The following is a 25,474-nucleotide window of genomic DNA, read 5'->3' on the forward strand; positions in this document are numbered from 1 at the left end:
TGTTTTGATGGATAAAACTAATTTATCTCTGTCTCCCTGAGATATTTATATCATCTGTCTAAACAGCGTGAGTCACATTTAAAATGATATCAACTTGTGCCACCTCCAGGGTAACAAACTGGAGCTGATTCAGCTGAGTGTTGCCTTCCTTCATTTCAATAATTCGAAATATCCAGTGGAGTTTTACCAACATCGAGTCAGTTCAGTTTACTGGGAATTTGAATCCATAGTCAAGAAGAGAAAAAGAGATGTCACTGATCAGCAGTATAATTTATTCTTTCTTGTATTTTGGACCCTTTTTCTACAGGTAAGGAAAAATGTGTGTTTTCTTTGATTCTTGAGGTACATGTATGTACATATAGGCACAAAGATTTTAATGCTAAGTACACATGTAGTAATAAACCACAAAGGTTTTTTTTACAAGTAAAACTGTGAGTTTTATATACATTTCAAGTAAAAGACTCAAGCTATGTGAAAGACCATTTGGTCTCAGATCACTATCCAGAACCTAAGAGTGCTAAAACTGTGCATTACCCTGCCATGGGTTGCAACTGGAAACAATGAAATTGGAGTAGAAATGTTTAGGAAACTTCCATCTCTTGCTCAGGTGGTTTTTTTTTAAACAATGATGAAAAAATATTTTAGAATTTTCCAAGAAATTAACTTCGAAAAACATTTGTTTTATGTCTTCTGGACCTCTTAGATATTAAAAAAGAATTATTACAAATTATACTGTCTTTGTATTTATTTGCTGAAAACATTACTTTCTAATACCTTGTTTGGCATTTAAACAGAAGTAGGATGTAGAAAGGGCTACACAATTACATAACCGGAAACAAAGAGTTGTGTGCAGAGAAATTTTAAGAGCTCAGGAGACAAGCTCACCTTTATCTGCTTCTTGCTGAGACAGATATTTGAGAGGGAAAAAATTCAAAAATTTATATGGAGAATAGACCATGTAACAGACTGAAAATCCTTCCTGGCCTCTTTCAGAAGCTGTTGTTTTGAAATTCTGAAATACAGGATTAGAGTAGCATATTAAAAAACACAGGACTATTACCAATATATAAAAATCTTTTATAAGCATTGCTTTAATTTGCTTTCTAACCTTGTCAGTGAAATTGCAACTGTCAGTAAGTATAGTTTTAAATTCCAAGACTAAGTGAAATCATTCATGGTGACCTTTTTGGGCAGAGAAAGAGAACTATAGTCTGCTAGTGGAGAGTATTCATACCTTCCAGAGGGCAGCAATTTTTCAATTTTAAAAAAATTTGGATTTAATTTTATAGTCTATTTTAATTTATAAATAGACTGATTTTAAGGTACTGTTTGATTTGATCCATAGATTCTTATTAGTGTATTTATCTAATACATGTTGTGTATGATGTTGATGCAAATTTTATGTGTTCTTTAAAATACTCTTTTGCAAATGCTTTTTATCTCCAAATTTAGTAATAGTACTTTTAAACCAATTTATTTGCACAACTTTTATTAGGATGTGTTAGGAGACTTATAAACTTTGAATTCACATTGACACAAGTCAACATGAAATAAGATATTATTACTGTAAATAATACTTTAGAGTATGTGTAACAAAAATAGCCACTGTATCTAGTTGATTTATAACCTGAAAATTAAATACCATCAGCAGTCATGCCCTCACACCTATGTCTGATTATTTTTCTCTGTTTTAATGTAGGTTCTGATGGATTTTTTCATTTTAGAACACTATTTGAAATTTGTTTACTAAAACATTGTTCTAAGCCATCCCTGCAACACACAGCACAAGTGGAAGAGGATTTTTTTTTTGCTTTTCCTTCGGAAGCATAGTCATTTGTTTAGGTTTTACCCATACCTCTGCTGCAATTATGATTTAACAACATTTATGATGTTTTCATTGTTATAGTGCTTCCAGTAATAACTAGATTGAGAAGATTTGTCATCAGTTTCCATTTCGACTCTGAAAATCCATTTCAGATAAACTTTAATGCACTTGGGGAATCCAATCACTACAGAGTGCTGAGGGGCAAACTGTGCCTGTGTACTCTTGTCGGCGTGACTCAGTACTCAGGCTCCCCACATCTCAGTGGTTTTGTCTCTTACTCTGGGATCTTCAAGGTCTGGACACCCTAAATAAATGTTAATGAATTGATTTAATGTGAGAGCATCTAAGTTCCAATGAAGTGGGTTTTCTTTTCATTTTAAATAGCCTTTTGGGAAATAAATAAAGTTAAATTTCTTTTCATCCTTAAAGATCTCTGGGCCCGCTGTATTGCTTTTAAAATCTCTGATTAAATTTTTATCAGGACTCTGGCCTGTTGGTAAAGGATCTTCAGTGACAAAATTGGCTTGAAATGTTCTATTATCCTTAGGCAGCTTTTCCCTTGAAATTTCCCCCTGTCTTTTTTAAACATTGTTTCTAAATTCCAACAAGTTCCCTTGGTCAATCCATAGTTTAACATCATCCTGTCAGCATAGGGAGGGTAACAAGTTCTGATATGAAGGAGGAGGCAGTATTCTTGTGAAAACCCCAGCGTTGCTGAACCTCCTTTCAGCATTGGCAGAAGCCCTAGGGCACACTGCAAAGGCTGAGAACCTCTGGTTTTCATTGGAGGTAGTGCAACATAAACAACCAAGGCCCCAACCCTAAAAAGAGATTATTAAACATACAGAGATAGAAAAAAAGAGTAATAATGCAAACTTATTTTTCCTCCCCTAAACTGCAATTCTAGTAATTCTGAAAAAGGAGATTTAGAAAAATGCTTCTTCTGAGTTCAAGGCACTGTTATCAAGAATCTCAAATGCAATTAAATAGGATAGTTCATTTTGCAAATCCTATCATAGTGTAATCTGAGATGTTTTCACTAGCTTTACATTGGTGTAAACTAGCAAAATCTATTTCAGTAACTGTTGGAAAGAAATATTAAAAACATCTTCACTGTACTGGTCTAGATTGAAAGTGCAGAACAATGGTTTTTGTTTTTTTTTTTTTTTCAAAATTTCCAACTCTTAGAGCTGAATTATCTTTTGTCTAGTATCTCAGTCAGAATTTGGAATTCATAACAACAAATTCTTCAAATTTCTTTACCTTTTCAATGAATTGGCTTTTTTAGATTGAAGAGCAATTCAGGAGTCACTCAGGGGTTGCTAAAAATGCATAGTAATGTGCCTCATTCATTTATCATGCCAGCTGCTGATTTTCTTCTGATGACTGAGTTCATGCTTGAGAGAGAAATCCTTATCTTAGCATAAGCATCTCACTTGCCTGTAGAAAATTGATTCCATTACAATTTTAAATTGAGAACTGCCCTCGATTGTGTTTTACATAGAATAGTTGGGCTCTAATTATCAAAAACATGTGACAGCAAGGACAATTGAGTGTATTTTAGTGTCTGGCTGAACAGCCTGGATCTTCATGCTCAAGTGAGACACATCTTTTGACGTGAGGGATACTTTGCTATAACTAATGTGGCAGAAGGACATAAATAGATATTATTCCAAAGGCAGTATTTCCAGTTGTGCTTACTTAATGAGCCAAGAATTTATTTAAAAGCTTTGGCAGTTTAATAATTGCATGACCACAGCTTCACATTTCCTTCTAGAAAGGGAGACTATTCCCGTCAGGAATACTGGACTCTATTAATGTTGCTGAGGAAAATGGTTACTGTAATTTAAAAGGCAGCATGTTGCCTCATTGGGCTGTTTGTTTGTTTATAAACTAGCTACCTCTATGCCTATGTAACATCTGAAAGCTCTTAAGTACCAAGACGTTTATCCTTACTAAAATTTCTGTGAAAAAGTAATCAATATTTGCTTTATAAAGAGATTTTAAGCTCATCACTTGGACTCCTAGTGATGTTTTCATCTGCTAGAGGTTATCCAGGAAATAAAAGATACAGGAGTTGAACCCAGTCACCTTTCTTTCAAGTCAAGGTCTTAAGATCAGTCTTTTCTTATTTTTGTTTTCTGTTAAGGAGTCTACAGTTTTGTGCCCCACCAAAATAGTCATGGCAGATAAGCATGCATACATTTACACATGCTCTTAGCAAGAGCATGGGAGGTGACAAACCAAGTAGTTTGTTTTGACTGATTTCACTGCCTATGGGAAGTTTAAGCACAAGGAAGTAGCAAATTTCAGTCACAGGGAACATTAGTATGTAATAAAAAATTAAAGAAAAATGTTACAAAAGTGTAGAGAATATTTTCCAGTAAGATGCACAAAAAACCCAATAGCACTGCTGAATGCTGCAATCTCTATAGACACAGAAAAATGAAAGCAATGTTCAAACTTAGTTTCTGGTCCATCCAATAATTATTTAATATAATTGTTTTTATAAACCAATGCAGTTCAACCTATAACTAACCTGAAATCATGCTCCTTTTTTGTTCAAAATGTCAGAATATTTAAACCTTGACATTCAATATTGTACAAATAAGTGAAGCAAAAGAACATAAATGAATGATCTGTGTTTGCATGCAAACATATCTAGTGATGCATCAAACTCCAGAGTCCCAGCTTCCCAGCAGTTTAGTGAAAAAAGAGACAACCTCTGAGGACAGCCCACACAGGACCTGAGTCACTCTGCAGAAGTGCCTGTCTCTCATGATGGATTATACACAGAGCTCAGCAAAAGAAGGCTTCCAAATCAATGCCCTGAATACGTGCAGTAAAGATATGGATTCAGAAGTTTTTTTCAGAGATTTTGCCTTTGTATCTTTGCTCTTGGACCTGTAGGCATGCAATATATAGTAGAAAAATATTTTTAGAAGACACTTAGGTTGAGGTCAAGTGTCTAAACACGAAAGTATGTGATCAGAGCGAATGCTTGTGGTTTAAATTATCATCGTCCTGCTCAGATGTTTTAATTCCCAACCAATTGTAACTTTGCAAGTGACTAAAATTCTACAAATGTTTTCCCTGGATAACTTGACTCAGTCTTCCAAGGTTTAGAGACCTAATGGCAGTTTTCAAGGATAAATTGGGATCAGGACCATATCCCATACATTGCGTGTATAATTTCAAATGAAATTTGTTACTCCTGTCCTTAGTGATATATCTTCATGGGTACATCTCAGACCCCTGTCAGCTAAAGGCTTGGTCACACCATGTTTCCAGAGCTGATGTCAATATGCAGTCATATTCTTGTTTCCAGCTGGGGTGGTATTAGCCTTTGACATAATTTCTTTGCCCCTAGTGTGTAATCCTGTGCTTGTATCTCCGGTCTCAATCTACTTTTACTACTTAAGTCCAGGTTATCAGTCCATTATTTTTGTATGATCTTTCATCTTCACCTCTCTAGTGAGGATTTACAGGCTTGTTATTGCCAAATGTCATTTGTGTTATCTGCATTTCTTAATCACTGTCAGTAAAACACACACAGTTCCAAAAGTATCATTTGAAACATAGCCAGACATCTTCTTCTATTCCAGTAATATGCCTTTTTGTCCTAATGTTATTCCTTTCCTTTAAACTATGTTGTGATCTTTTACATTTCTAGAGCATTTTGTCCAGAATATTTTTTCTTTTCATGGGTGGAATTATATCCAACATATATGATCCTATCACATGGGATTCCTATGTTCCTTTTCTTAAAAAAATCATAATTTCATAAAAATATATGCCAGGTTATTTTGGCATAATGATAGCCTATTTTGGGGTAAAGCTGTTATTCATTATATTCTATTTTCATTACTTCAATGTCTCTAGCTATGCAATGCTTCATAGTTTATTTCAAGTCCTGGAACAGCTCATGAGGTCACAGGCACTTGTTTTTTATGTTGTCTGCACTCCTTTTGATTAAAAGAAATGAAAGCTATGTTTTATTTTTCAGACATTTGATTGCCAGCCCAATAGATTCATTAAAAGTCTTTGTTGCTCAACTGCCCTTTCATGTACAAGTATTTTAAGTATTCTCAAATGGAGGTTGTGGGGTCTTGCCCTCTTGGTCTAGACACTTCCTTAAAAATAGTTCTGTATCTTTGTTTTCCTCTCATCTTAGATGATTAATTTTCATTTCCAGAGAGTGTGTCATTAGCCACACTGCATTAGCTACTAGTAGTCAGCATTCCCATATTAATTTTGTTTTGGACTGCCTGCAAATTGTCTTTAATCTTAAGTGGGTTTTGCTGCTTGGTGAAGCCAGTCTTTTTTCCTGTTTTTATTTGGTTGATGAAAGTGCATTTTAGTACTTGCAATTTTGCAAGACCTGACCCTGCCTAACATTTTCTGTTCTCACTTTCTTCATATATTTTCTGACATCTGACAGTTTTCCCAGCATATTAATTTTACGTTCCACCCTACAAGCTTTCTGCATAATCCAGATATACTCTCTGAGGTGACTGCTCATCTAGTTAGAAATTGAGCACTTTGTTATAAAAGGTTTTTATATGTTTAAAGCTGCAAGTTTTTCAGTCCTCAGACAGTCTTTTTCTTAAAGGAATTACTGCATTTTCTTAGTGTTCCCTATTTCCTTGTTTTCTGGTTTTTTGTTTTGTTTTTGTTTTGGTTTTGTTTTTGTTGTTGATGTTGTTTTAATTTTGTTGTGGGTTTTTTTGTGAAGTTCTGATTTATTTGTGTTTAGCATTTATTTGTGTTACTGTTTTTTTAAAAAAATGGAACTAATGTGTCATCATTTGGATACAGCATTCTTGATCAACTATTTTGTGAGGTCTTATACTTTACTTTTCTCATATTCCATGCCACATCCTTAAATACTCTTTATTGCTAAAATTTATTTTCTGGGAAGTAGCAATCTCACCTCATAGTTTTCATAGTGCTAGTTACTCCTAATTTACTATTTAATAACCTTATTTGCTTTCTAAATAATGCAGAAATTTATACACAACAGATGGGATCCTACAAAAACCTTTTCTAAAGGAATCAAAACCCAGTAAGAAAACGCTTGTGCTTTCTCTAATTTTCTTACAGTTTATCACATACTTGGTGTATACATCATCACATCATTATTTTTGTCATGAGAGAGGCAATAATATTGGTACATGTGGGGTGGGAGATAAACAAGAAAGGGATTCCTATGTCAAACTGACTTGCAGCTCAATTGCATCATCCATGTGACAGGGAAGCTGCAGCGAGGTATAAAAGCTATTACAGACAGTTATGGCCTTCTACACATCATATAGTCCTTCACCCAATTTTTTGGCAGAATATTGTCATTCCTTTACAATTAAAAAAAAAAAAAAGATCCAAATGGAAAAATTAATATTTTAAGGGATGGTCGAAGTGAAAATCACATGTGCAGTCTTATAAATTCATATTAGTTAGATTCTGGAGAGTTTCTTTCCGTTGCATGCAAATGATCTTTCATTACTTATCAAAGTTTGATTAATTTCTTTTTGTGCGTGTCTGTTATTTTCTTGTTAAATAAAACCTGCAGGTTAAATAAAACCTTTCCTGAAAGTATTTTATTAATTTTCTTTAAACAGATTGTGTTGTATTTTAAGTGAAATTATTTATTTCCTTCATGCATCATGTGTTATATTAGTGCATGTCTGACTGAGAGAGGTTAGTGCTGCTGACCATAATAATGGAGTGGCTTCTGCTTTACTCTGTCATTTAGACATGGGAATGGGAAAATGAGTCCTACTTTTATTAGAATATCTTTTCTTCACCAGCAGACATCAAACTGCTAAATCACAAGAGTTAACAAGCATAGAGAATGCAGAGTCACAGTGACAAGTAATCTTTCAAAGGAAGGAAAACAGTTATGTTCTTTACATTTTTGTAAGCTAGCCTATGATTTGCCACCACTTTCTGGGTGGCTATGCTGTTGTCTCTCAGTGAAGCAGAGTAGTCACTAGAGTAGGTTTTATTCTATATTTTATATCCTTTTTTTTTTTTCCTTGCCTTTACCGATAGGGAGTTATCCAGCAATTTTGAGGTGGCAACTCATGTTTTCAATTAAGAACTGTCATGTTCTCTTATGGTTTTGGTTTATGTTTTTTACAGCTATTGAACTGTATCTTGTCTTAGGACCATATTGGAAGGCAAGCAAAGTTTTATTGAGCAACAAAAGAGACAACTTTTTCTAATTAAAATTTTCATTTACAATAGTTATTTAAATTTCTTTTTACTGGTAGCAGACGTATTTTTCATGCAGTTGACTCTAACCACAGGAACAGATGCATTTAAAATAGACTACAATTAGATTCTGTTTTTAAGATGCAGTGATACGAAGGGAATATTCTGTAAATCAGATAAATATTCAAAATATATTTGTTCTAAAACTTAATGATCTGATTTAAAAGAGATGCAATTGTTTTCACATTTACTACCTAAAATTGTATAGGAATGCTAAAGAATGAAGTGATAAGAATTTGCACCTGGAAGTTAGTGTGAAAAATTATACTTAGTATGCAGCATAAATAGGGAAAATTGCCCAGCCTCTCATCCACCATCCCACTCAAGTCCTTCTGGGAAGGGCTGCTCTGGATCTGTTCATCTCCCAGCCTGTGTTGATACTGGGGATTGCCTCAGCCCAGGTGCAGCACCTTGCACTTGGCCTGGTTAAACCTCATGAGTTTTCTCAGGGCTGTCCATGTCCCTCTGGATGGCATCACATCCTTCAGGTGTGACAAGACCCCACTCAGCTTGGTGACATCTGCAAATTTGCTGAGAGTGCACTCAATCCCTTTGTCTATGCTGTAAACGCTGCTCCCAGTACAGACCCCTGAGGGACTCCACCTGTCAGTGGTGTCCTCCAAGACTCTGAGTAGTTGACCACTGCCCCTCAGTGTGACCACCCAACCAAGTCCTTATGCACCCAACAGTTCAGCCATCAAATCTCTGTCCAATTTAGAGAAGGACGTTGTGGGGGACAGTGTCAAATGCTCTACAGAAGTTCAGATGAATGACATCTGTAGCTCTTCCCTTGCCCACTGATGTAGTCACTCCATCATAAAAGGGCACAAGTTGGTCAAGCAGGCCTTGCCCTTGGTGGAGACATGTGCTGGCTGTTTCCTTTCTATTTTTAATTGCATATGAACTCTGTTAAGTTGATCTGTTAGTCATGTTAATTTAAAAATGTAATTGATGGAATCTATTTTAAAAGCTGGAGAAGAAAATACCACTTTCTGAATGAAAAAAAGAAAAAGGGACTTGACACACTCTTTCCTTCCTTTGCTAGGCCATGGAAAGTGTGACTGTGGGAAGTGCAAATGTGATGAAGGCTGGTATGGTGAGGCTTGTCAGTATCCACTACTTGCAATCTTACACGGAAGAAAAGCAACGAAATGTGCAAGAATTCTCAAGATATCATCTGTTCTGGTGCAGGTAAGATGTCTTTTGTTGCTTTGATACCTTAGTGCTCTCCCAGTGTTAGCCTGAGAATCATTGTCATTTCTAACTAGTAATTTTGTAGAGTATGTTTCAAGAGACTAAGATGTGACTGTAGGTATACTAAAATGTTTAATTTTCCTATAGGCTTATTTCTGTGCATATGATGTACACTGATTAGGAATACCTACTTTACTACTCTGGTTTATCCATAGATGTTTTGAGTTGATGAAACTGCAACTGTGGTTTGTTTTCATCATCAGAATGTTGTAATGGCATTAACAAGGAAGTGACATAATTTCTATCAAGTGTTTGTGTTTACAGAATGCAGAAATGGCATTTGCAAATGTTTTTTTCAGACATTTATAAGCTCTGCAAACTTTTTGAGACACTTTTGAATTGTACCTGTGATTATTAAAATCAGTTGAAGAAGACGTGCAGAATCATTAAAGGAACATTTCCATTTCACTGTTCTGATATGATAGCACTCTCTTCTCTAATTGTTTAGTTTTATAATAATGCTAACTTAAATAGAAAGTATTTTCCTTAAAAAAATAAATCAGAAGAAAACCAAATGGCTTTTAGAAGACTGCATAGAAGAATGGTACTATTTTGAAGGGCATTTTCTACCAATCAGGTTTTAGAGACCAGAAATTGCCTTCTGGTTTTTCCATTACATTGACCTCCAAGTGAAAGAATGTTTCAAGAGCCCACTTCTGCTCACTATTGCTGGTCTTTAATTTCTGTTTGTAATCTACACGTTTTCATACAAGTAGATTTCTCACAAGTTAGTTGCTGACATGAGTGAAGAATCCCAAGTATTGTGGGACTTGTTAGAAAGAAGCTGGTACAGGATAAGAAACCAGTTTAATAGTAAATAGTAAAACTATTAGTGTGCAGTATACTGAGTAGATGATACACTTAATTTATAACAATAGATTTACGAAACTTGATATAGAGAGAGGCATGAGATATAGCAAAATGAGAAACTGTCTTTCAAAATAAGCATAGTTCATTGTACTTAGTCAAAGTTCTTAAAAAGAACCTCTTTCTTTCCTTGGTTAGAAGTGGCCTCAATATTCACAGGAAAATGAACACAACAACCACCCCCAAGTATCTAAGGGGGAAGTGTTTGTGGCATCATGAGAAGAATAAATGGTTTCGCTTTTGCTGATATTAAACAAGACAGGAATTCCAGTGAGACTGATTAGGGAGTTCGGGGTAACTTTGATGGACGGTATTTTGTCTTAGTGGGATTGCCTTTTATCTGCTAACACTGTTGCTGGGGTTTGGGCTCTGTTTTTTAATTTCCAGTAAAAGATAGGAAGGGATGACATGAGCTGTTACAAAAACAGTCCTCTGCTGTCACACAGATAATAATTTATTGTATTTTTTTTCAGTAATCAATCAAGATCCAACTAAAACTTCACTTTTCTGAATTTGTTCCTAATCATTTGTCAGAATAACTGGAGTATCCTACTTAAACTGAGGTTCTCTATGTGAGCAATTTTCATTTTTGGCAGTGGAAGGAATGAACAATAAAATCTTACAAAAAACAGTCTCTCTGACCTTTTTAAATTGCCATTAAAGGAATCAATTTTCTGTTTTATCTTCTTTCCTGCTAAGGAATTATCTGTAATCATGACAGTTTCTCAAAAATTGCATTTGTATTTGTTTAACATGAAGCAAATAATTCTAGTTCTGTAGGTTACTTATGTTGTATTATCAGTTGTGTTATTATTATTATTATTATTATTATTACCTTACTATACTATTATTACCTTACTATACTAGCTCTTGCAAACTGTTTAAAAATTTACTCTTTTAGGATGGCCATGTCTGTTGCAAAGCCCAATACTTCTGTTCTTTTGATTAACATGATGATTATTAAAAGTCACGTTCTGCTTGTAAGGGTGAAATTTGTAAAGGTGAAAGCATCAACTGGTTTCTGCAATCTTGTGTAATATTAGCATAAACTTCTATTTTGGAGAAGTTCTCTGATGCCAATAACCGTGTTTTCAAAAATACATATGCATGTCATGTGAGGAGTATCAATGTGGTGAATTTTAAAAAAAATCTGTGCTTGCTGGCATAGTGATGCCATTGACTGTTGAAACAACTTGTTTGAGACCACTGACTACAAGGCCCCAGCAACGTGATATTGCACGAAGTTCACCCTCTTTCAATTTTGATAAAGGTAGGGACAGAGGTAGGGAAAAGGGGTTCTTATATGAGCAGCATAGTAATACTTCTGTTTCTAATGTCATTTTAATGTATTTATGATTTTTTTTTTTTTTTTTTTAACTGTGGAAGTCATACATTTATTTATGACCTCAGGTCAGCTAGACCCTCTGAGGTAGAAGAGGGGATTCTTCTTTCCCATGGAACAATAAAACAATTTTTTCTTATTAAGGAAGCAGGTCATGGAGGGAGGCAGCCGCTGAGCTGAGGGGCAACCTTCCTCAAAACACCAAGGAGAAAATGTGTGAAAGAGAGATCTGTTTACAAATCCATTTGCATGCTTTGCATTTCCTGAGTGCTCTGGCTTTTCATTATGTCAGAAAGTTGAGGGGAGGGGGTTGTGGTGGGTTTTTGGTTGTTGTTTCTTTATTTGTGGTTTATGTTGTAAAAAAAAACAGCTTTACACTTCCAAGGTACTTGAATGCTCTATCTCTGTACAGTTAAGATTAGGCTTTTTGTTGACATGGATAATTTCTGTGCCTGTCTTTATTTTTGTGGATGATCTTTATATTTCAGCCTTCTCAGAATATGTACCATCTCTGACAGGACTAATGAAACTATTCTATAACTATAGAAAACTGAAACTATAAACTGCAGTCATTGAGTAATATCTCTTAAATGTTTTACAGGCACATGTCAGTGTGGCAGGTGCAAATGTGCAAACTCAGAAGGAAGTGAACTGGTATATGGCAAATTTTGTGAATGTGATGACAGAGAGTGCATTGATGATGAAACGGGAGAGATTTGTACAGGTATGTATCTTAGTGAGCGCAAGAAAAAGTGAAGATTAATACAGGCTGATATTTAATTGCATGGTTCTACAAAATACTGAATATATGACTTAAAATAAAAGTAACTCTAATTGCAAGACTTCAAATTACAAATTGTAAGAGCAAATTTCAGATGCAAAAATGAGCTAAGCATAAGGTTAAAGAATGAATAAATCCTGTGACAATCTCCTCTTTTGGAAGAACTGCAAACAGGATTGCAAAGGTAATTCACTAAGGTAATTCATAGCTTAGTGTGTCTGTCTTCAGTAAAATATATGAGGAATGTGAACGCTTCATGCAGAGATGAGAGGGAGTAGAATGGACAACATATGAAAAAAGGAACAAATCCAGGAAATGGATTATTAGGATTTTTTTTCAAGGAAGCAAAAAATTAAAAATATCAGGAAAAAATATAGGATGATAACTCAGAAACAGGAAGATAAGAAAGAAAGGAATGAATAAGGAAAAATTTCATCTGTGATAGGAAAGGCAAGAAAATAAGATGTTATTAATTCTGCTGATGGATAGAAAAGCAACCAAAATTCAAACTGTTCTTTCATTTCATTATAAGGCAGGAACCGGGTTAAATATGGTGCAACACACACCATTTATGGCATTATAAATGCTATGTGGCTTTGCCTGTGTTGTGAAGGAGGCTTGTCCTTGAGCTGGAAGGTGCTACAAACATTTTTCAAGCTACACATGTGCAGATTGTGTCCATATGCCCGCAAAAGAGTTCCAATTTGCTCCTACACTATTCATATCTGGTGATAGTGCTTCCTCTGTGTGTATGAAGAAACAGAGTATTTGTGTAAAATAGCTTTCCCTGTCTTTTCCTTACACAGACAGCAAAGTAAATTCTATTTATTTAAGTACCTTTGAAGGCAAAAATAACTTTTTTTTTTTAAATCCTAGGATTAAGTAAGGATTTTAAATGAGGGTATGCAGAATGGTCCTCTGAAGTCCAGATTCAGAAGCAGAGTATAATATTTCCAGTAATAGCCTAAAATAAAATGAGTGGAGGGCATCAATTTTTATGTGCCGGTTATTCCATTTATATTCGCCTCTAACCATTCCACATGGTACCAAATATGATAAGAAATTGCCATTCATTTAGTTCCAGTAAATTCTCCTACTGCTGTTTTTGTCTGGTTTGGGTTTGTTTTTTTTTTTTCCCTCACAAATGTTTTACTGCTGGTTTATATTGTTAGCTTTTTCTTAGCTTTTATTTCCTGTTATCTCATGCACTCATCCCATATTCCCCAAAACACTGTGTATAAAACTAGTCTTATATGTACGGAAAGTTCATGTATATATGTGCTGATATAAAGGGACAGAAAGTGTTGGTAGATTCAAGTCTTTAAAGTCTTTAAGGCCATGATACCTCCTGGAAGTTTTGGAGTCTTCTAAAGTAAAGTATAAATTATAACCTAATGGTTTGCTTGACTTGGTTGGGTTATTGTAAGCTGAGAAGTTTATGCACAGAACTTATGATTGTTATATGTTGCTTTATTTTTAACAAACCTTTACAATACAAAATCATATATTGAAGCAAACCTTATCCAGAAAAATGCATATGACAGCACATGAACTGAAGGTCAAGGACACGTCTTTTCCTCAACTTTGAGCTGGGATTTTATCCTGGAAAATCCATCAATGCCATGTTGAGATATAGATTATATACATTTTAATATTTGCACAAGGACACCGCATTTTTTAAGCAAAGCAGTTCTTACGTAGGGCGAAGTTGGAAAGATGTGTTAGGCTTTTACAGCTTCAGTTGGAGTTTTATCAGCCAGCTGACTATCACTTTTTATTTGAGGCTACATATAGTTTAGAGTCAGATTACAGCTTATTTTTGAAAAAGTATCCTATCTTCTAACAAATTAAATTCTGGTCCTGATACTTTTTTTAAACAAAGGCTTTTTACTCTAAAGGAGTGATTTTTTTTTTCTCCTGCCAAGAGCAAGATGCAAATTTTATCATTTAATTCATATTTATTTGACGAGTATAGAAGTGCAAGTGAAAAATGAAGTATTGATATTTTAATCTGTGAAAATTGCATCTAGATCAAATTATTATACTCCCTTAGCATTTTTTCTTTTATTTTTTGCTACTGTTCATGATCAACTTTTTCATTTGATTGTCTTTGTTGTTTAATTATCTAATTAAATTAATTGGTTTTTGACATTTAACCAAATGTAATGAAAACTCCATGTGAAGTTGCAAAAACAGGAAAAAATTGTGTTCAACCATTTGCAGTCTTGATAATTAAGAATATAGATTGACCAGATTGTGATAGAGGTGACCATGTCTGCTAAGCTCAAAGGAAGAAAGAACAAGATCGTGACTTGATCCTTCTATTAAAGAATTAACTTTTTCCTCTAAGATTAGTAAGAATTGCAACTACTTAATTTAAAAGCTTTGTGCCATGAAGCACATGGCTCACAAACCTGAGCAGATGAAAATGTTCCGGAGCTGGTTTCACCCAGACTTGGATGATGCGACCATCTTTTTTGGGATATGTATGTTTTGTTGAATGAACGTCTGAAAGATTAATTTTGAAAAGAATTCTCTTTAATGTACTGTTTTAGCCATGTTCTGAAATCTTCTTGACAGAGGGGAATAAGAAGGGGAGCCACTTACAACATAGTGTGTAATAAATCAAGATGTCTTTACTGCAACCATCAAGAATCAAGAACGCACAATGTTTTCTTAGACATGCCGAGTATGGGTCCTACCTTGATGTGTAAAGCTGTGCTTAAATTTTAACTATTACAGTCTTCAAAATTTACCTCTAAAGTTAAAAAAAAAGTTTGAAAATCTAAAAATTATGATACCAGTTAGTGTTTAGTGATTAGATTTAATCTGTGATTAAAGGAAAACCAGTTCTAAAATAGAGGGGGAAAGTATAATTCAGATATCCTTTGATTTTATGTATTCATACATGGTCTATAAATTGTTTCTATTCTGAATCTAGAAGGAAAAGTTTTTAAAATAAAAGATCAAAACAGTTAAATTGTAATGCCTTTTAAAAACTTCTCTCTTTCTCACTGTACAAAATTTGTTTTGGCTTAAGGCCATGGAAAGTGTTACTGTGGAAACTGTTACTGTGAGGCTGGTTGGCATGGAGATAAATGTGAATTCCAGTGTGACATCACCCCCTGGGAGATCAAGAAAAGATGCACATCTCCAGATGGCAAAATCTGCAGCAACAGAGGTGTGTCATTTGCATGGACCTTCTACACAAATTTACATAGCTGGCTTTTGTTTTACTCTATGCATTTTCCACAGCAGGGCATAGATTGTGTTTGCAGAGAGTTTCTACTTGTTATCACCTATTTCAGTTCTAGATATGCACTTCCAAGTGGGTAGATACCTGTGTTTAGGTATAAACTTACACAAATCCACATCCACTTCTTGATTAAGCAAACTCAAGTTGTTCTCATTCTCTATTTTTGTAGTAAGACTGAGCAGGATAATTTGTTATTTAGTACATATCTGTTTTGGTAAGAGACCTATCTTGCAAATAAAATATCACCAGATTTTTGACTTTGAATGGATTGGTGCTGTAAGGTCACAGAACTGTATGTCAATTCACTCACAAAGAAGACTTAGGACCCACAATGGAATGGGGAAGATGAAAACTTGAAGCATTTAATTTCCACTACAACTGAAAAAACACCTGTGAAGTGTTCAGTAACAATGCTGTGGAATGTATAGAGATGGAAAGGTAGACTTCACATAGTTTTTCTAACTACATGAGGTTTTATCTGCACACAGTTTTGGAATTTGAATTTTACCTTATACTTCTGTCTAATTTTGCCATTTGGGGAAAAGAAAAAAAGCCCCACAAAATAAGGTTGCTTTTCACTAGCTGCTGTCTTTGGCTACATTGAACAAGGAGTTAAAAAAATAGTTAAAAGGAGTTAAAAAAATAGTTAAAAAAACCATTGTTTTTTTTTGCCAATAGTCCAGATTAATTATAGTAGTACATCAGCAAGAGTCACACAGATACCTCTCTTAAAAACATCTCTACTGACAAAACCTGCTGTATTGTGAACATCTAATCATCCTGAGAGCATTTAGAAAACTCTCTTCTCGTAATTAGGAGGAAATTGAAAGTTTGGCTCAAATACAGAGATCATGTGGGCTCATTTAGTCTTGGGACTTCAGCATAAAATTTTCGTGTAGTTCTGGAAATAATAGATATCAAAGTGTCTTCATATAAGATGCTTTCTTTGCATTAAAAAACTAATTTCTTGGCAAAGAATTTCTAATCAAAGCAAGCTTTTAATCAAATTTGAAATTTTAATGTGTGATTATTTCTTTAAACTGGCATTGCAACAGGAGAAATTGTGTGACTAGCATAACTGATATTCTGAGTAGCTGCAACCTCCAATACAAAGATACATTTGTGTGATACTTCCATGCCTTTAGCCTTTCATGTGTTTGTGATTTTATCTTCATAAGACTTTTGTAGGCTTCTGACAACATGAATACTTCCAACAAAGTATTTCTACTCCATTTAGTCCTACTTACCCAATTTTCAATATTTATACATCTTGTGATATAAGTACAGTTCATCTTTTGGTCTTGAGCCTTCTAAAAATCAAATATCGAGGCTAACCTTGCTGCCCACCCTCGTTCTGTGCTAAGATGGATAAACTGGTCTTATTTTTTCCCTTGCCCTGTCTAGTGAACTAGTTTAGACCACATGTGAAAATTTAGATTTTTAAACTTTGGTGATATTATGTTCTGCATTCTGACATCCAGGACAGCTGATCTAAATTAACTTTGAAGTTGTTTCTTGGGGGATTAATCACTCTCCAGAGGCATTTCCTCTTTTTGTTTGTTGGTTGGTTGGTTGGTTGGATGGTTTTTTTCTTCTTCAGTAATGTCACTCAACTGTGAAAGTATAAAAAATTAGGCACAAATTTTTTGAGGGCTGTCTCAGGGTTTTTAGCATTATACAGGGCTGTAGCTCCTCCTGTTCATGTCATGCATGCTGGATTGTGTAGAACTTCTCCTTTTATTAGAAAATGTGCCCATATCTATGTGTACTATTTAGTCATCCTGTCCTGTTGTCCTCAAATGCATTATATTGTTTAGAGTAACCTAAATAAGATGACAAAGATGTTTGCAGAGTAGCAGAAGGTGAGGCCACTCTGCAAGAAATGAACTGCATGCATCAGTAAGGTCAGGCTGCTTCTATGAGCCTGTTAGCATCTCAAAAAAAGTAGTGAGTGTGTTGCCCTGAAGGATATTTGGACTTCTGAATAAGGAAAATACTGGTTTTTGTTTGGTTGGGGGATTTTGTTCAGATTTTCCTAAATAAGTAGGGTACATACTCTCTGCATATTAGTAAAATACACAAATCTGTTTTATGTAATATTCACATTTCTTTTTATGGTAAGCAACAGGGTGTGGCCCTGAATATTCACTTGGGAAAAGCAGAGAAGTATCGTTTCATGTAGATATGTGCTGTTGTTCTTCTTAGGTAAAGAATGACCTCCTAGGCATTTTCAGCTGTGTTAGTTTGGATTCTCTGGTAGTTTGAATGTTGATGCTTTAACAGCCATTAATTATCCCCTGTGCCTAAGCCCAAGTCATTTAAACAGAATTGATTTTTATTGTCACTACTGACAGGGCAAATTACTGTTGATGTCAAAGATGTATTATTGTTCTGTGAGCTACATTTTTGTTGACTCCCAGCAAGGCTCAACAACAAAAAAGAAACATGAACAGGAAGCCAATTTGTTTGTATAAAGTATTGCTACTAAATAATCATAGAAGGTTTCAAATCATAGAAGTTGAACACACACTCATGATTGTCACTTGCAGCTTTGAAACTGCATTTCTGTGAGAGCTGAAAATTCACAAGTGTAAATTCCTGTAATCAAAGTGCTCTTACTCTAAATTACACAGCTAATCTTCTATCTCTGTGCCTTTTTTTTTTTTTTTTTTTTTTTCTTTTTCCTTTTTTCATTTTCAGGCACATGTGTATGTGGGGAATGTACATGCCATGATGTGGACCCAACTGGTGACTGGGGAGATATTCATGGGGATACTTGTGAGTGTGATGAAAGAAACTGCAAAGCAGTATATGATAGATATTCTGATGACTTCTGTTCAGGTAAGAATTTCTGTAAAAAGGGGATTTATATGTAGTTTTATAAAAAACCTTCCAACTTGTCTGATCTTCCGCTTCTCTAGTGCTCCAATTCTCATTTTCCTATCTTAAAATATACTAATCTTGGAGGGCAGGAGAGGTCTTGGAGTTAAGTTAAAAACATAATTCTGTATTTTTTTCCGTACCATTTAACAAAAATCTGTGAGTATTAGATTATTTTAGGTGTCTATCTCCCTTCTTAGGGAGTGTTTAGTGTAACCCAACATTAAAAATTTAAAATATAGATATGTCCTTTCTTGGGGAAATTGGAATTTGAAAGCTCATTAGATCAGATTGTGTTTGTTATTTCATTTTATATGACAAGGAGATGATAATCAAGAAGAATAAATTCAAGGAAGAGTAAAGAAATGAGTCAATGAAAAACAGTCCCCTAAGAATACAAACTGGCATGAGAACAAGTAGAGCATCAATACTTGAAAGATATGAATGTGTGGCCCAGCTGTAGCTGTAGCCCAGACTATACATCTTAGACACATTCATCTCCATTTTTCTTCTAGTTATACTTCAGAGAACTATATTCAAAACAGTTAACATCCATCCATCCATCCATCCATCCATCCATCCATCCATCCATCCATCCATCCATCCATCCATCTGTGGTTTGGAGTTTAGATGTTCCATGTATCAGCTAACAAAAGCTGGGATTCTGAGAGAGACCTTGCATGCAATTTTGTATGGATATTAATAAAGATGTTAATACTAGGCAGGAGAGAAGGACTTTGTTCAATACATGACATGCAATTTGTACACACAGGAACTCAGCAAAAGCAAATGAACATGATTTCAAAGGGACTTTACAGATTGGAGGTTGTCAGCTTGAGTGCATATGATCTGGCCTAATTAATAATAGGAGGAATGCAGTTACATCAAGGACAATAATGATGTGGTATATTTTCCTCCTATTCCTAAAGTGAGAGATGTCCCATGGAAAGATAATAGGAGTTGTCTGTAATAGAGAAAGAAGACTGAAACCAGGATGATATATAAGATTCTCAGCCTTTTCTTTGCCTGTTTAAAAAGTGACTGTTGTAGGGTTTTTTGTAAAATAAATTTAAAGGAATTGCTAACTAAAAAAATTGCGGGGGTGTGTGGAATGAAGAAGCTTTTCTGTAAATATTCAGTGACTTAATTTACTAGTTACTGTTCAACCACTTGCAGATATTATATAGGTTCATTTAATGAATGAACTGGAATGATGTAGAACTGTGTTCAGTCATGAGAGCAGCAGGAAGATTGACTTTGTTGTCAATTTTTAAACATATCACTGTATTGCTGTCAGAGTTTTAAGCACTCAGGGACTGATCAAAGTATCAGCATCAACTAAGGAATACAAAGCTACAAATCAACAAGGTAAATGCATTCTGTAGTTAAGGGTGAACACAAGAGTTTTAAACCTAAATTGGTTTAAAGCAAACCTGTGGCATCTACAACTGCTGCTGTAAAACTGAAAAAGTCTTGCTTGAACTGCCCCTTTCCTGGACATTATTGCCTTTGCAGCTGCTGCCCAGAATGGTAATGGTTGTAAAAAAGGAGAGGATGAGAAAGTACAGGCAGTTACAAAGGAGACTGGAGAAAGATGTTGCCATTTGACATTGGATTAAGGACTGGTGCATAGTTCTTTATTACTCAGACATAACTGTATATTAGGAAAACTTAGATATAAAAGGAGGGACTCATATGCTTGGTGTGACTAAAACTCAAGTTGAAGTATAGATTTATTTTTCCTTCCACTCATCAAAAATGTTAGTACTAATTTTTTTATCCATTACCTTTCCATTATGTTTTAGGAGAGCTTAATTAAGTCTTAACTGGCCATCCAAGTATACATTCCTAAAATAGATTGTACAAAAAAATCTGTTTGCACGTGAAGCAATGTGAACAATGTCTCCTAGTCCTGCTGTTTAGTCTTTTTTGCAGAAATAAAAAGATGCATATGTTTTAATTTTGGTTTATTGTGGTAGTCAGGCAGAATCTGCAATTAAATCAAAGATTTCATAGAGGATTTGTAGTGGGACAGGTTTTTTAATTGCTTATATAAAATTAATTTACTTATTATACAACTGTGCATGCATTAGGTGTGTCTGCAAAATATCTTCATTGTTTCTCACAATTATTTGTAAATTGATTTGGGATGAATCCAAGAGTTATTAGTTAGATTAGAGAAAATAATCCATCTCTCTTAAAACGTTCATCAAACAGAGATGATACAAAATTTTCTTGTCTTGTTCTGTTTACCTAATAGGCAGAGACAGGAAACCACTTTGTCCTGAGTAGCATGGAGAAATTATAGGAAATCCTGTTTTCATGTAAAGCATTTTACTGTGACTGAATGAAATTCTGTGTTTATTTAATAAAATACAAATGACAGGAATTGACAGCCCCAATGTGAAGATTTAACATCACACAAGGGCAGCTCCCTCCAGAAGCTTCATATGGCTTGAGGTGACTGTTGTTTCACAGTACATCATATTGACAACTGGATGCCTTCTTTTATCACCTGAAGTGCTATTCAGAATGTTATTGAATTATTGTCTTTCAGAAGTCTTCTTGACATTAAAGTGATTATCTTCACTTAAAGAGATGATAGCTTTCATGACTTGACGCAGAAAGAAAACATGTTTCCGCAAAAAAATTGTATGTTTACACATTTCATTAGTTAATTTGCTGTGGCTTTAGCAAAGAAACTATTGTGTGAAAGTCCATAATCCTCTCATAAGTATCTATCTGGGTCAGGAATCATAAATCCAATTCACAACCTGTCAGCAGGTACACATGAAAGCAAAGAAAAGAATCATGGGATCATGGAAGGGTTTGTGTTGGAAGGAACTTTAAAATCATCTAGTTCCAACCACTGCCATAGGCAGGGACACCTTCCACTAGACTGGGTTGCACAAATTCCCATCCAGGCTTCCCTTAAATACTTCCAGGGGTGGGGCATCCACAGCTTCTCTAGGAAATTTGTTCCAGAGCATCACTATCCCCACAGTAAAGAATTTCTTCCTAATTATCTAATCTAAACTCATCCCCTAAACAGGAGAAAACTTGTAATGCTTTTAAAGAAAAACAAATACCTAATGTAAGGAAAAGTTATTTTGTGAAATTAGTAAAACTTATGTTCTGGGAAATAGTCTGAATGCTTGCTTCCTCCCATTTTCTCCTTGTGAACTAATAAAATTCTTTGCAAATTGCAAAGTGCTAAAATGCGTGTATGGTTAGAAAGAGGTAAAAAATCTCGGTTACTATGGTTTTCAAGAACATGGATAGAGAAATGGGCATTGGAGGAATACTTTGGTCCTGTGTCCAATGAATGATGACTGTGAAAATTGTAAGATATCTAACCTGCTGTCTGAGCTCACGAAAATAGGTATTTGATTTTTGTGGCAATGAATGTTGTTTTGCTGATTCTCAGACTTTTCTTAGGAACAGTTTGTATTGCCAGAATCACTCTTTTTGCAAAGAGTATAAAGAGGGAGAAAAACAATTATCTTTTTTTTTTTTTCTTAGTTTTTCTTGACAAAAGCTCAAGAAAAATTGCATATATTTGTATTTATATAATGGAAACATACATGCAAGGAATAGTCCCAGACATGCAGTGAGATAGCGAAAACCACATCCAACTGTTCTACTGGAATGCGAATTGATTATGTCAAATATTTCAATATTTTATAATTTGTATATCCCTGTTTAATATTAGGCACTGGTTTGAGCCTTGGAATTGATGTGACATGGCTTGTCTCTAGTGGATCATGTTGACTGTGAGGAGATAAAGAATGGTATTGATATATTTCTTAGAGAATATGCTGCAACCATGGTAGAAAAATAACATAAAATAAATTAAATACTGCCTTTTGACATTCCACTTTTCCAAACAGCGGTGAAATGTATATTTTTTAATCCTTGTTCCACCCTTTTGCATTTGATTATGTGCTAAGTGGCAAAACATCCCTTAAGGAAAAATCAGAAAAGGGAATATGGCTTAAATGGAATGGTAGACCAGTGCTATTTTCAGAAACAAAATATAGTAGATTGGTTGTATTTTTCTGCCATCTCATTACTGAATGAAGCCCCAACTTTGATAAAGTTCATCCAATTAAGAGTTTTTTATACCTCATCAGAATGGAGGTTAATCTTGAATTCTGTTCATCATAAAGGTCATGGACAGTGTAATTGTGGAAGATGTGACTGTAAAGAAGGATGGACTGGGAAAAAGTGTGAACATCCACATTCGTGTCCAATGTCGGTTGAAGAAAGTGCTAAGAAATGCCAAGGAAATTCTAATTTACCTTGCTCTGGAAGAGGTAAGCACATTTCTGGAAGAATTTTCATGCCCTTTAAATGTACTTCCATTAAAATAATTTCTACATCTGTTCAGCATTACTAGTACTGAAAAATGTGTACCTTCTTGCCTTACTGTGTATGAATCACACGTACATAACTTGTGAGTTAGGAGAAGGGAGGAGAAGAATCAAAAGGTTACCTATTTTTCCTGCTTTGTGTTATATTTGACATGTCTTAACATTTATTTTGGATGTTTTCAAGGGTGCTTTGAAAATTGCCATAGGTAAGTAGTTATTAAAGATGCATTAAAAATATTAATTTATTCTATGCATTTCTTGACAAAAGCAGCATGAGATTTTCAGCCTGTGTAAAATGTTGTGGCACCATTGTGATAAGGACTGTTTGAGTTTACTCTGACTAAGAAACTGCCCATTAAGTGCAGGACTGACTTCTATGAAATGCAGCTGTGCTTCAGCACAGTTTGCTAGGTGGCCAATGGCTTTTTATTTCAAAGCATTCCTTTATGACACTGTAGCCTTTTCAAAAGCTTTGACTAAAAATATATACTAACTCATACATACACTTAAGATACACATTCCAAGCAATTTTTCTCAGAAGGAAAAGGACCTGCTAGTTTTCCTGTGCCACTGTGTGAAATGTGGTTTTCTGCAGAGAGAAGAAAAAAAAGTAAATACAAGACAGAATATTGCTAGAACTGGTAATTGAAGTTGTTATGAATTCTCCCCATTTAGGTATTTTCTGGGAAAGGCCTACAGCTTCTCTTGAATTACTGCATTTGACCCTTAATGTCAGTTCATTTGTGATTTATTCTTTCACTAATACTATCTTAACATAGTCAAAATTGTAGGCTGTCCACCCAAGTTATCTCTGTGATAATTGTACTATTTTCCCCCTGTAATTGTGTAGCAGCTCATTTACTTCCTAAATGTAGCATTGGGAGTATCTTAAAAGAACTAGATATTAACAGACAGTTGCTTGCTCTTTTCTTAGTTAAGCTGCAGTTTTCCAGTTAATTATCTCTCTCTTTTCCTGCTAAAATTATGCAACAGAATTTTTTACTATAACTTAGTTGGAAAATGGGCATCTGTAGAGAATTAACTGCATTTTACTTTTTATGCTTGCAAGAATGATAACTAAAAGAAAGGAACATTGAATTTTGATTTGCTTGTTTATTTTTTAATACTGGATCATTTTTTCCCTTTCCTTATGGATGCTGAATGTCTCTTCTTTCATCTGCTTCAGTAAAAGTTGTGTATCTTGAGAATTTGCAGTCAGTTTTATGATTTAATTACATTATCCTCTATGAGAGTCAAATGGCAGAGGAAGAATGAAAATCATAAAAACAAGTTTAATTTGAATAAATATATAGTACTTAATTTTTAAAATTAAGTATAGTAAGAAGAGTAAGTGTAAAGATTTTAATATTAATGACAATAATTCTACCCTTCTGGCTTTCTGAAAAAACACCTAATGAAGCTGGCAATCTTCTCCAGTTGAGATCCTAGCAGTGAAATAGGTAATTTTCAGGTGAAATAATTTGACTGAGTGATCTGTTGGTCAAAATTTTCCAAAGCAGTATTATTGGAACAAAAGGCTTAACTGATAGTGGCTTTCGCTGAACTTTGACTTCCAAACAAGAAGAGATCACTAAAGTGTTCAAGGAGTGCAAAAGGCACATATGTGGATTTAAGACACAGTGTGATAGACAGCTGCTGTAATGAAGGAACAAGAGATTCTGCATTCTAGGCTTTAAAAAAATCTCCATGAAAATTTCCATTTAAAAATGGAAAGCAGTATTCTGTTTTAGTTCTATGAACAATTTTGCTTAAGACCTTGGGAAGATATTTTAGTCTATTCATCTGTGTTATACTGGACAGTGTATTTCTTTTTACCCTTGACTCCTTGGATTTCCCTTTCTTCCGTGACATTTTGAAAAAAAAAAAAAAAAGTGTAAGATAGTTTCTGAACTGCTAAAGTAGGGGTTAGTTCCTATGGGAAATCATCACTGGACTTGCATGCTAAAATTTGGTGTCATTCGGAAATCCCACTACTTATCACGGGCAGAAATGTGACACAAGCAAATAAATCAAGATAAGATTTTGCAATCAAACATAATCTCTTTCAAGTCTTCAGGAATGGGAAAGGCCATAGATTTGTAAAATAATCCCCAGTTTTTCTGATGTCCTTAGAGAAGATTGTGTAATGAGGAAAGGAAAGTCTAAAATGGAAAAGGAAATGGTTTTTTCCATTAGAAAATGGTGGTACAAGGACAATTATCCTTGCCCAGGTCAGTAATCCACTGTACTGCCAAAGAAGTTGAGTGCTCAGTGTAATTTTTTAGTGGGATCTTTTGGCAAGGCAGTTCGTGTATGGAATAGGATACACAACAGAATGGTCAGACATGCAGGTGCATGGCTTTATGATTTTGCCATGTATTGTATTTCCTTAAAACATGTTTTCTGTTCATCTGTACCTTTTGTTTTTAGATTTAGATCTTTTGTTTGTTTGTTTATAGCAATGGAAACTAAGGGAATTGGTACATCCCACCCAGATTTTGAGAATCCTGGATTCCCTTAACTATTAGTTATGTAATCTCAGCAAGAGAAAAAAGGTATAGGGAAAACCAGTGAAAGAATGTGGGGTTTTGTAATCTTCAATGTATCAGGGGTATATAAAAGT

At 34.7% G+C, this 25,474-nt stretch overlaps 1 protein-coding gene across 1 annotated transcript in view; it reads left to right on the forward strand.

Annotated features, from left to right (window-relative positions):
• Positions 1-25,474, forward strand: part of ITGBL1 (integrin subunit beta like 1) — a 124,692-nt gene that overhangs the window by 44,189 nt on the left and 55,029 nt on the right. The window contains 6 exon segments of the mRNA XM_066313491.1: positions 9,144-9,212; positions 9,215-9,289; positions 12,163-12,285; positions 15,383-15,523; positions 18,299-18,439; positions 22,648-22,794. Coding sequence (XP_066169588.1) covers positions 9,144-9,212; positions 9,215-9,289; positions 12,163-12,285; positions 15,383-15,523; positions 18,299-18,439; positions 22,648-22,794 — 696 coding nt within the window.

Source organism: Sylvia atricapilla, chromosome 2, assembly GCF_009819655.1.
Source record: "Sylvia atricapilla isolate bSylAtr1 chromosome 2, bSylAtr1.pri, whole genome shotgun sequence".
Taxonomy (NCBI): domain Eukaryota; kingdom Metazoa; phylum Chordata; class Aves; order Passeriformes; family Sylviidae; genus Sylvia; species Sylvia atricapilla.